The sequence below is a fragment of the Lates calcarifer genome, linkage group LG17 (genome assembly GCF_001640805.2).
Source record: "Lates calcarifer isolate ASB-BC8 linkage group LG17, TLL_Latcal_v3, whole genome shotgun sequence".
Lineage (NCBI taxonomy): Eukaryota > Metazoa > Chordata > Actinopteri > Centropomidae > Lates > Lates calcarifer.
The window spans coordinates 17,018,587-17,032,609 of NC_066849.1; the positions used below are offsets into that span (position 1 = coordinate 17,018,587).

At 39.3% G+C, this 14,023-nt stretch overlaps 1 protein-coding gene across 1 annotated transcript in view; it reads right to left on the minus strand.

Moving 5' to 3' along the window:
* LOC108881212 (adhesion G-protein coupled receptor D2) overlaps positions 1-14,023 on the minus strand; it is an 84,800-nt gene that overhangs the window by 8,313 nt on the left and 62,464 nt on the right. Inside the window, 1 exon segment of the mRNA XM_018673058.2 lies at positions 9,251-9,333. Coding sequence (XP_018528574.1) covers positions 9,251-9,333 — 83 coding nt within the window.

Below are 14,023 nucleotides of genomic sequence, written 5' to 3' on the forward strand. Positions count from 1 at the left end.
ATACTGGCTCATCCATGGACAAACGAGGTTGGGGTGGTAAGCAGCACAGCGACAACACTTTCTGACCTGGGCTAGTCAGTCATATACAGACACTTACATATTATTCTTAGTTATTATTCCTAAGTATTACAGTAGTTACTGTTGACTTGTGCCTTCATACTTTTAGCATGGATTTTCTTGTTTTTTCTTCAGTATAATCAATTATAAAATTATTACTATAAACACTTAATTACTCAAACTAGTGACTGGACAGATAAAAATCAACACCTGATTCTCTGAAATTGGTTAAACTCAGCCGCAGTTGGAAAAATAAACAATGATCTGAAAAACTAAAAGTTGCATAAAGCAGCAAAAAAATATATATATTACTTTTATAAAGCAGTGATTAATAGGCTATTCGTTGTTTCACCATCTTATACTATAAATGCTGTCAAAAAGCATCAAAAAGTTAGCGGAAATGTAAAAGTAATGAAAAACCAACTGTAAAATTCTTGCTTTGTAATACCAAGCAGCTGTATTTAACCAACACTTTCATCTTGTCATGGGGAGGACAGACACACCCAGTGTTGCCAAATCAGAAACAGACATCCACAACTGATGAAAACGTCAGTTGGAATTTGTAAAAACTCATAAATAATGGATTCTCCATGTAGGCAGGGGAGCATCTTCAATGAGCCCAGAGTGCAGAGCATGCTTTCTCATCTCCAAACTGAGGAGCCATCTTAATGACTGCACCCAGAGACCTGGGGGTCTCCAAAAGCCTGCCACCCACCCCCTCCCTTTTCCCCCCAACCCCACCATCGGACCCCTCTCGTCAAGCCTGTCCACGCTCCCAACCACCACGCATCATAAAGAGGGGAACATGAGCTCTTAAATTAAACATTCACAGCAGCAGTTGGTGCCTGTTTTAGGCAAATCAGCAGAAAATGAAACAAACAGGGTGCCTCAGGAAGATCCATGTGTGTGCAATTGAGACATTTTTTTGGGGAGAGCAGAGGAGTCTCTTAAGTCTTGCGGAGAGAAGAAAACGCAAATAAAGTCACAAGAGCGTGTTTGCTTTGTAGCTACCTCATTTTTGTGTTTTGTGGATAATAGAGGCTGTTTTACAGTTAAATGAGAGCACAACCAAGTTTATTTTGTGGATAAATTTCATTCTGTGTACTAAGATGGAAAAAGGGAGGTGAAAATGCACAATATTTGTGAGTAAGAAGTAGAGTCAGAGAAAGGGATTTTGTTCAGAATAATGATGCTAGACCCCATAGCATCCTGCATCATCAGGACTGGGGTCACACCTGGGGAAGCATGACGCTGGATGAGGTAGGGACCACTATCCCCCTTCTCCTGACCTGCATTCAGACATAAACAGGAAACTGCCCACAGGAAGGAAGTCATATTTTTTAAAGCTGTGCCCTGGATGAGAACAGCATTGTGTGAGAGCTGCCTTTTCAATACGTGTATGAGATTTACTCTCATATGTACAGTATATTGTATAAGAAGCCTGATGTCTCCATTTAGTATCACACACACCCTGAAAAAATTACAAACCAGGCAGACTGAAGCCAGTGTTTGTGTTTTGAAAGAAAACTGTTGTCATTGTCTTTTCCTGTCACCATTAAAATGGCCTCTTCCTGCACTAGCCACAGATAAACCTTTTTGTCTCTTTGTTTTTGTTCTTGGATGAAGATCAAAGCACCCGGTCCAGACTCAGGGCTTGTGATCTGTCAGGGTGCAGGGATTTATATGGCACTTGCATCCTATGATACTCATCACATCTGCAAGTCACAGTAGTCACAGTAGTAAATCAGTTTGGCAGGCTGCACAGCATTACATATATATACATATATATACACACACACACACACACATATATATATATATATATATATATATGCTAGTCTATAAGGTGACATATTCTGAATTTTGAAACAAGGGTGTTTTGTATTGTTAAAATAAAAAAATATGTAGTTGCTCTAGATGGGGTCTCAAGCCCTTTCTCTTCATTAGTGATGAGTTATTACACTCACCAGTGCAATACCATTGAGACGTACCCATGGGAACATGCATGCTTTTGAGCACACAGATAAAGAGACTTGATCAATTTCTCTGTCTGCCAAAGGGGTGGTTAAACTATGCTGAGAGGTGGAGGCTGAGGATGGTGGGGGAAGTGGCCCAGAGCCCTACAGGAAGTGATTTAATGTCCAAAAAGACATGCGCTTGTTTTTGCGCGGTCTCTTTCCTGTTGTGTTCTGATAGGGACTTCCTTTCCCCAGGGTGGGTGGATACGGTGTCATCCGTCCATCCAGCCATCTCACCCACCCCCAACCCACCCACGGCTCACGGAAATATCATTCTGCTGCCATGCCATTCCAGCAAAAAACTCATCGAACTCTTTGGACATCAGAGCAAATGGCGCCAAAGTTGGTGCGTGTGTGCGTGTGTGCATGTGTATGAGTGTGTAGCTCAGCAGGGTGGAGATTTATCTAAGGTTTTTTTAAACACACAATGGCTTGTGAAAGAAACAGTAAAAAGATCAAATTTTTAAGAAAATGACCCCATGCATCTGCATATGTATGTGTGTGTGAGTGTGTGTGTGTTTGTGTGTAAAGGTATGAGGAATAGCCTGTGTATGTATTATGTATGGGTCCAGGGAGTCAGAGGGCTCAACCCCAGCCATGGTAACACCAGGATGATCTCTTCCTGTCTGCCTCAGTATCTCTGCGACCAACTCCCTTCCTTTCCGCTAAAATACACGGAGATGTGCGCACACACACATGCACACACACAAATACTCAGACACAATTTGTGTTACCATAGTTATGAGCATCTCCTACTAAAGACATTCTCTCTCTATCCCTAACCCTGACCCTTAATGTAACATGTTAGTCTGAACCTTGTTCTAACACTAATGTCCACTCTTGGTTCTGTTTCTCCAGTGTTTAGACGAATACAAATAGAATGCAATCCAACACAAACACAGCCTACAAATTTCCGATTTTAATACCTCAGAGAAAACAGCTTCAACAAAAACACTGAAGTAACATTAAAGGCTTAAGAAAGGTAGTACTGTAATTGTTGCAGTGTTGCCCTTCAAAGGTAAATGTGGCTGAACACTCACACAAACACCCACTGAGGTACTAGGTCAGGTTCACTCATTAGTGGTACCAAGGGACACCACACAAACTATAGATTAACTCATTCACTGAAGTTCCAACATTCTCATGTCAATTCAGAGGTATTTATTTAAATATGAACAATTTTATTCAACAGTCAAATCAAGACTTGTTAACTGGAACGCTTATTTAACGGATCTGATGGTCTTTGTGGACCGGACAGGTACGGTTTGGATTGTCTCAGTCAGTGACAAAGACTCAAACCATTTGGCCAACCCAAAATTAGACTGGATCATACACATACATAACAAGAAATACTAATTAACATTCAAAGTGGCTAAGTGTTTGACTTTTTGCTATGTCTAAAAACTAAAATTAGTTGATATGTTTGACTAATGAAGAAAGAATCAAGTGATTTAATCTTTTACTACTGACATCTCTGGCTTTTTGTCACTGTCTGTCATGGATTAGATCAGGTATCATCTTAGCTGTACGTTTAGCTAGCCCTTTGAAGTGTAATAGTGAGAAATGACTTACTGTGTGGATGTGTATCTCATCATATCTCTGTTGAATGATTTAACACTATTATGCACACAAAGGACACACACAATGACCCACCCTCCAGTCTCCTCTCTTACTCATTCACCCCATCTATAGTACAAACACACTGTACAGTATTAGCTTCTCTCTTTCCCTCACACACACTGACTTGCACATGTGTGCACACAGTCACCTACAGATGGAGGAAATAAGCTCAGCGTTGCCTGTGTCTGGTAAGGATGTGAGGTGTAGTGATGGCACATTAACGATAGGACCCATGACAGCAGTATGCATCGGACTCACTGAACAAAGCCTGCTGCCAGTATTTAATTCAATGAGGATTGTTTAAGTGAAACAATGGCTCTTGGCCCCACTGAGGATTAGGAAAGGGTGAGAAAGGTGAGTTCGTCAGTGGTAGCAGGCCGGTGTTTTTGTGTTTTAGGCTATGGATGATCCCGTGGGTTCAGTGGGGTCGTGGATCAGAAATATCGCTGTGGCGCAGCAACATCCGTTGTTTTTCAGGTAACTAACAAAAAGACTGACAATGACTGGGCAGAAAAGGAACTACTGCCAGACATGCTCACTGTGGAACCATAAAGACTATTTGGAGGCAATATGACTCATATATATTTGTATTCTGAGATACTCCTATCCATAGCATCCTACAATGAATAAGCAAGCTCTAAAGAGTCTTTCTCTTAGTGTCTCTAAGAAACACTCAGACCTTATGAGAGTTGAGTTTTTGAGGGGATGCAGCTACTTATGAAAATGCTTTATAAACAATTAAGTTTTCACTTTATTATGGCTCACAAAACAAAGCAAATGATTTCACCATTAAATATTTTACCACTTTCAAAACTCCTTTAATAATAACAGAGAATTCCATTGTGTTACAAAGTGGTGGTTTATGTAATGTTAGAGGTCATTTTGTAAAAGGGAGAATACTCCATTTGAGAACACAACTCTACATTTAATCAAAAAACACATTTTAAAAAATTCTTACTTTTGTTCCATGAAGAGGATGGATGGTTTGGTAGCCCTGCATTTTTGAGATTACAATGTGCAATTCTTGTTAAGATTGTGTCAGAGAGGAGTTGATTCAGTTCTTCTCTGTTACTTTTGAGCAGCCAGTTTGTGGTAATGGTGTCAAATCAGACTGTTTTACATTTGATTACCTTACAATATGATCCAGCCCAATACAACAACAGCAATTTATCACACATAATAGAAAGATTTCCATTAACAGACTACACATAGCTTTAAAAATGTGTGTGATCACAAAGCAGTCACAGAAATGCTTTGTAAATGACATAAAGTACAACATGTCATTTTAGCACAAATAGAATAAACAGAGGGCAAAGCTCTGCAGCTTTTATGTGTGTGTGTGTGTGTGTGTGTGTGTGTGTCTGTTTTCACTCTAGTATTTGCATTCCTCACAGCCCATTTGGTCTATGCTAATGGAGTCTACTCATGCAGAGCAGCAGGTCTTAATGAAAAACCTTTGGCTGGTGATCAGTGCTATTGATTAGCCTGAGCCCCAGCTTTAAGCAGGGCTAATTGATCAATCACCACTGGTTGCTTCGGATTAATGGAACATGACTGGTGCTCCCCTGAAGACATATCCACTTCTAATGAAGAGGCCTGAGTGAGTGTGCATGTGTGTTTGTGTTTGAGGTACGAACATTTACATTGTGCATATCTTTATGTGCGTTTGTGTATGCAGGTATACTTAATCACTCTTCTCATGTAAAAGTAGGATTACTTTTGATTAAAACTATACAAAAAGGATAGAAGTACTTCTCTTTAAGACTCTGTCACTTGTAGATATATCTCTCTGTCAGGAGCCCAAAGTGTAATTTTACTATAAATACACTAAATCTAACATATCTGTACTAACATGACAGAGAAGCATATTTTCTGAGAAGCATATGGCATTTCATCACACACCTCTAACAATGAAAAGTAGAATTGTTTTTACACTGTACCTCCTATGTACAATATATATTACAAATCTTCTTAACTGCCTTATCAAGTACTTAACATCTGAAATTAGATTTGAAAATTATTTTTAAAAACAGAGTAAAACAAATGAAATTAACAAAGAGTGTGTATATAATAAATATACACTGATATTTGCTAATATCTGACAGCATTTTACTAGAACTTGGAAAATGGCAAGGTGATTTTTTTCCACCTCTGATATGATGGAAAATCCTTGTTGACCACAGGTGGAGAAATGTGGTTTTATGTGGTTTTATGGTTTGTCCAGAGAAATTGCTCCAGTGTGGTACAGGGGAATTTTAATCAACAGCCTGTAAAAAATACAATATAACTTGCCTCACTGTGGTTTAAACAGCTGCTAACCTAGTCAGAAGAAATTTCATTAGTCTGGTTTTCTAAAGATAGCTTTTGAGTCTTGTCCTCTAGCTGAATGCTGTCCTGGCAAGACTATAATAAGAATATAACACGTTTTTAACATGAAGAATGATTAAGTATCAGATACCAGCTGTGAAATCCTCATATCAGTGTAACCCTAGTTTATATTTTATGTGTAATGCTAGTCCCAAAGCTGACAGACATGATACCAGCAGTCCACCTTGCAAGAGCGACTGAAGCACACAGGCCAAAACAGGAAGCCCTAACATCACGCCTGACACACACACACACACACACACACACACACACACACACTAGAACACACATCCTCATAACCCTCCCATTGAATGACTGACAGGCTTTCTGGCCAGTGGTGGCTCCATGGAGGATTTGTGTCTGTGTGCGTGTGAGTGTGTAGGGTTGGTCTGGAGGTTCCAGCTGGCCTGTCATGGGACTCCCAGTTGCGTGTGAATGGTACTCAGAGGGAGCTGTGGCTAACTGGTCCAACAGTGAAACACTCAACAGGCTGGAAAGGTCAAGTGAGGTGAGCTCAGCAGGGTAAAAACAGGAATATAGTTTTTTTTAATTTTTTTTTTATGTTTGATGCAACAGACCTCAAGAGCCCAGGGATTTTTAAATGATTCAAAAAGTTCCATGTTTCTGGTTTGGATCAGAAAAAAATATATAATTAACTATAATAAGGATTATATTACTAATTTCCTGATGTTCAGAGACATATTATTGATTGGAATACAAATACAAAACAAAACAAAACTTTTGGTAAAAACACACTATTTGACATTCCCGACACCGCAGCTGGTGAAAAATATATTAACTCTACACAAGACAAAAAATGCCTGACAACAATATAGCATCATGAATCAAATCATGAATCAAACCCAGTTGAAAACAACTGCTACACTTACTAAAACGTTATGTGATTGGACAGCACAACCTGTCAAGGCAAAGTCTCCGACAGCAATGGCCAACCAGTACAGAGGCTCCGACTCTTGCCTGTGCTGAAACCAGAGGACTGCCCCGGGAACACACACACCATCTGCATCTCCCATCATTTAGTTAACCTTGACCAACTAACCAGCCACACATAAACACTCACACCCTCCTATCCTTTGACTGACTCCCACATTTTGTGGAATGAGACCACACTTCCACCCAATAACCTCTGGTGTGAACTTAATTGTGTATACTCAGGTATTGAGTTTCGGACCATGCTTGGCTCCCGTAGCACTCAAAGAGAAACAGACGCTGTGAACTTGACAATGAGTGAGAGAGAGAGCGAGATAGAGTGACAGAGAGAGGGAGAGAGGCATGGACCACCCAACGGCTGTGAAGAAAAACAAAGCTGGGTGGAGAGCAAAGTCAGCTTCGATCACATCGGAGGTAGGACAGTTGGAAGTTGTTGTGCGGTAGCAGTTTGCCAAGGGTGAAAGAGGCAGAGAGAAAGTAAAAGTAGAACGCCAAAAAAGTCATTTGATCTTGGAGTTTGTATCTCTTGTTTCAAAGCAAAAATGATTTATTTGCTATTTTTGCTTATTTTTGTCTTAAAGTTGTGGTTGATAATTTGCTAGCTGTGTTATAATTTCGTCTGGGGGTTCAGATAATGAATAGTGCTTCGACTCAGAGCGCTGCTGGTTTCACATATAATTCAATGCTCAGGATTACTTAGTGTAGAATAGAAAAGGCTAATTTAAAACAGCTCTTTATACCAAACCCCAGTTTCTGTTGTGACACTGAATTCACGTGGTTGCTCCATTAATAAAAACTATACAAAAATTTTGTTTGCAACATTATACACACTATGTGGGATAAATTTGTTAAATAAATTTGTTTGGCATAATACTAGTACCACAATTGAAAAGCAGTGGCCTAGAGATTTCAAGAAATTAGCTCAAATCCGGCTTTGAATCACCAGATCAACTGGAAATACCTCAGAAGGTACAGTGATTAACACTCTCACCTCTCCATACAATAACCACTCATGTGCCCTTGATCAAGGTACTTAAGCTCAGTTGACTCTTGGCTGTGTACAAACACTATTTCTCAGAGTAAATGTCATTCATAGCAAGTGTTCTCTCTTGTTTAACAATACAGGAGACAACATCCTGCATTATAGTCTAGATACCACACTTTGTACAATTTGTAGTTTAAGAGGCTACATATTCACTTGTTACAGGTGATAAGTGATAATGCAGTTCCACTGCTGGCCACCAGGGGGCCAAGGACATGCAGAAGGTCCGATCAGGACATTGGAGACTTCAATTTATTTCAGTGGAGAGGCAGTCAGTCAAGCTCTGGTGGGTGCCTGAGAGGGTGTGTGTGTATGTGTGTGTGTGTGCAAGACAGAGAGGGGGAGAGAGAAACAGACCTCAGCTAAGCTCTGTAAGTAGTTTTGTTTCACAAATATTACTATATTTATATTTATTACATATTATTTTGGGAAAACACTGTTAACCTGAGGGAAAAAAAGTAGTTTAGAAAAAGACAAAAAAAACTTACCTGATGTTGATTGTTTAATGATTGAAAAGCAACAAATTATATTTTAAAAAAGCAATTACTACAGATAATACAGATAACACTAAATAGTTTCAATTGTATGTTTATTACTTAACAACAAAAAATGAAATAAATATAAAATTAGATGGCTAAAGATAACTAAAATAATTACATAATTAATATACTTAAGCATTCTGAATGAATTTGATTTATTTTATTCAGATTTTTTATTTTACTTTATTTAATACAGATGTATTAAGAGTGAGGGATAACAAATGATTAATGATTTTTTTTTTTTATGGAATACATTTTTAGAAGGCTAAAAATTATAGTTTTGTGATACAAAGGCCCTGTGCCAAAGGCTAATCTTTTTAAAAAAATTTATTTACTAGAGTATTAATAGGGGAGAAGTATTCAGAAGTATTTCTTTTAAATGCCGGAAACTACCCTTAATCAAATTCAATGAATCAAACTGAACTGTACTAACTCACAATATCATATCTTTTGCTGTTGAATGTGTTAACCCAGCACAGCTAAAGTTCAACAACCTGAGTTCAGTCTGTTTTTGTCCTAAGGTCAAAGATCAAATGCTGCTGTTGACCCCCTGCCCTGTTACCCAAAGCTCAAAGTTCCATTGGAGTGACTTATATACCCTGCTTTGTGTGTGTGTGTGTGTGTGTGTGTGTGTGCGTGTGTAAGGAGTCAGTTACCTTTCTATGCAGATGAGTGCCTTTCAAGGTTTGGCTCAAGGGATTTTCTACTCTCTCTGGATCACAAGGAATGGACAGCTGACCTGAAGACAGACAAACAGACACACACACATACACAGAGTTAGGTCTGCCAGTCGGTGCTGCCAAAAGTGTTCAGCCCCACTGAGAAGTAACTGAATACACACATGCACGCACACAAGGAGACGTGCTTGGAGCAAGTAAATGAGAAGTGTTATCTTAAAATCATATTGCAATGAATATAAAATACTGTTATTTACATATTTGAAGTTAATGAAATATGACAGAATATTAAGCTTATTTTACAACCAAAATATTTCCCTTGAAAAATCCCAGCAATGTGGGTGTGATTTTTCTATTTAATATTTTCAAAAAAGAAAGGAAATAATAAAAGCACCATCCAAGAGTGACATTCAACAGAGGCTAGATATCATGATAGTGATTCATTTGCATGTGCAGTATGCCCCCACAAACACATGTGAATGGGGATGAAGGCATCTGTTAAATGGATAAACAGCAAATATCCTACTGTAATTTCAGAATCACAACCCTAAAAGGGACCACAACTTATCGCTACATTTTTGCAATTTCTAGGAAGTGGGAAAGGAAAGGGTTGGTTTGCAATTTAACTACTTTATGTCTTTCTTCTTCTCCTACATAATCTGTCGCTGAAGCATTTAGTTTGAATGAAGAGTTCCCTTTGAAAATTCTCTATTCAGGATCCAGCTTGAAAAACAAGATTACATTAAGCTACTCATTCTAAGATCCAAGCATTTCTACCATTTGTGTGACCTGTAAGATACACTGATCTGAGCCAATTAGAGAAGGAAACAAGATAGAGTTACAAAGGTGAAGGATTATATATATTGGAGCCAATTAAAGCAGAATAAGAAGGAGGCAAGACTAATGATACCATATTCATCAACTTCTGCCACTCATTTTATATTTCAGGCACTTAGCTGACACTCTCATCTGAATTGTCTTACAGTGCCTTAGCAGGTAGTGTAAAGGTTGTTCAAGGACACTTCAAAAAGGCCAGATGAGTTTTGATGCAAATTGCCTCAATCTAGTTCAAAGATTTAAACGACTATTCCTGCTTGACTAGCTATTCTGTTTACAATTTAACTGAGTATAAAATGCTGGCTAGCCTCCTGAATAACATTTTGCAACCTAGCTAGCAAATTTGGCTCATTTATCAGCTATTATTAGTCCTCTCACCCTGCAGTAGCTTGTCTCTTGTCTTTCTAGGTCTCTCATAAGAGTATGTAGAATTTTCATTTATTCTGTAGCTACATGCAGTTTAATTATAAGCATCAACTTAGAAGTGATTTAACTGCTGAGTGTTGGATGTCTTGACCTGTCTGACAAAGCTTGGTAATGTCACTAGCCAAAGTCCCATTAGCAGAGGCTCTGATTGGGTTGATTGTTTCTCCAACTATGGATATTATCCACTTAGTTAAAGAAACTGGTAAATGATTCAGAGTTCAGTAAGTATACTTATGTTTTTTTTTACATTTCATGATAAATTAACTTGGTCTTTACATTATTCATGTCCACAGCAGTCTAACAATCTGTATGTTAAACCTCAAAGTTACACACACAGATATATGGACACAATCTCAGTAGGTATATCATTGTCATGCACCAACCCGCCCCATCTGTCTGTCTTCCTGCCTGTCTCTCTACTCTCGTTCAGGGCCTGTCATGACTGCTCTCCAACAGGCCTCCTGTGTCTGGATTAATCTCCCTGGTTGACTGCTGATCTGAAGGTGGGTCGGCCGCCATCCACCAACACCGAAACTAATTTCACTGTGTCACTGCATGACACCCCTGCCCGCCACCCCCACCCTCACTGACACCCATGCATGCACACACATTGCAAAATATCTTCATCTGTCTCTGTCTCATCTACATGGAAGAGGGCAGGAGGGCGGGTGACTAGTCCGAAGGAGAAAGGTCAGCGCAATGAAGGAGTTCATCATTCTGAGGTGTCAGAGCCTCTCTACAGGAGAGCAGATGAAGGGGAGCGGAAGGAGGAGAGGATGGGAGGGAGAAAGGAATGGAGAAAGAGGAGGGGGTCTGTTTTATGTTTGTCTGGTTATTGGTAATCAGCCAAAAGTTCGTCATGGCCTACGGAGCTGGCTGGAATCCACTAAGTGCAAATCAATCAATCACACTGTTTGTGTTCACCATCACGTGTTGTCTTTGATTGTATCTTAATTATGAGAAAACGAAAATACACACTAACACACATCTTATTCAAGCTACAAATGGTCATTTGGTGGCAAAAAACACACCAGAGGGTTTACTAAAACACCAGAAGCTGGTAGTCAAACACGCATACACACACGTTGAGTCATTCAGAAATGATCAGACAATGCATCCACTACACTTGCTGGCGTCTGGCATGAGGTAAACAGCTTTTAATAGCATCAAACCCACTGCAGTTTGTTTGGGACCATCTGTCCAGTCTATTGTGTTTCTCCGTTGTGACTCTTTGGAAGTTCATCGGGTGACAGCTGATGTATGGGTTCTTGCAAAGTCCCTAGCCAGACCCTCGGGATCCTGCCACACTGTTTTCACCCTGTCTGCTATCTATTTCTTCTTTTTCCTCTTGTATTCCTTGTTTCTTTTCTGCTTCACAGAGTACTTTTTTAGATCAAGGTGTAGCAGTCTGCCTCTTCCAGTGGTGCTATGCCAGTTGAGTGGGGGTAGGTGAGCCGAAAATTGTGTGTATACTATGCCTGCAAAGAGGCAGGCTAAGGATTACATTGCCAAACTGTTTTTTGGAGCCAAGGCTAGTGTATTTTCTGTGCAAGAAATTAATTTTCATTTTAGAGAGAAGCTTGGTTGTGGGTTGGAGTTTTCAGCATGTAGCATTAGTGGAATGGCATATTAATCCACTGCACCACTGGCTTGTGGTTGACATTTGTGACGTTAAATGTAAAGATCCCAGACAGTTGCTGTCATTGTGTAAGATGGTTGCTGAAATACTACAGTATCGTTGTTTCAACAAATCTCTCTCTCTCAAAACAAATGACATATAAGAGCATTTTACAGCCACAAGAAGATACAGTGAAAAGTCTGAAAAAAATATAATAAAACATAAAACAAAGAAAAATATGGCATCAACTTTGTAAAGAATTTTCTGCAGTACAAATACAGGACGTGGACGTTCACAAGTGTTGACCATTAATTCCAGGGTTAATTCAGGACAAACAAATAGCATAAGTGGAACTGTTAGAATAGGCAGAACTTAATTGGAGGGGAACTTCTACAATACCTTCACTGGCCAATATCATACATACGTATGCAGAAATAGTTCGACCACAACCTACACATTTCTCCACCCAACAAAGAGTTTTCTGTTGTTTTAAACACCAGCATGAATATAAGATGGTTCCTTGAGAGGTTGTGGGGTACACTGGAGTTGAAGGGTGGAGGGTGAAAACTGGGTTCAGGAAGTTTTCACTCCTCTCTTCCCAGGGTGCCCCTGGCCTCTCCAACTTCCAGTCAACGGCTGAAAGAAGCCAGATGCATGCAGGATAATCACCCCTTAATAAGAGGCTATATTGAAAGCAGGCTGGTGTTCGTACAATACAAGCTTGAAAGGCACGTGCACACACATACACACTCACGCATACATGTATGTACACATGGGCAGCTGAATGCACACACATGGCTGGGGCAGGTGTAATTATAGTGCACGATGACACACTTCAGAGTATTTGTACACAAGTATGTGTATAAAAACCAACACACTCACACTCACACACACAAAAAAACACACCGACACTCACACCAGACCCGGATCCTTTTTCCCTTTTTCCTTCTTCTGACTTTAGTCTTCTACCACCATCCTAGAAAAATGTTAGCATATGGCAAAAGATATCAATAATTTCATGATATATCAATTATCAATTTAGAAAAAGAGAGAACAGGATCTCCCGGGGTTTGTGTATGTTGGTGTCTGTTTTTGTGTGACCCTATGAGAGTACGAGGCTAAGCAAAGAAACTGAATCCCTAACCACATTCTTAAAATTGAGAGAATTTCACCGAGCCTTTGGGGATTCTATATATTGCAGCCACAGTGCACCCAAATAAACTTCTAGAGAAATTACTCTCTATAAAGGGTTTTGTTTTTAGATTTTATTATTATTATTTTTGACTTTCAAAAAACTTCTACCACAGATTAGTTTTTCACTTAACAGTTGCAATTTTTTGGGACCTCATATAAAAAGCTGATTTGTCCCTCCTTTGTATCTGGGAACACTTTCTGATGAAATCTAGAGAGCATGTTGGCAGTGCTAAAACACTTTAAAAACCCCAAAACAGCTGAAGGAATCTAACCACCAATCTTCATCAGGAGAAAAATGGCTCAACATCAACCAGTGTTGGTGGACTGAAGCTGGTGGAAGTTGGTGGACTGAGTAACATTTAAAAAATGTGGCACTACTGTGGCCTATGTTCATGTCCTTTGTATATGTAACTGCATGATGCATATAGGATACATATGGGTTTACTTGCCTTGCCTTAAAGCAGCCATTCACTTGGATGTAACTGTATAATGCAGGATAGTACCACAATACATGTGAAATTAAAGCCAACATTAGACTGTGCATAGTCAACAGATAATTATGTTTGAGAGACACTTGTACTATCTAAGATTTAGCACTCCCGTAGTATGTAGACTTTCCCTCCCTTCTCTTGTATGATAATTTGCCTTGTTTCATTTGCATATCTTTTGACTTTCTT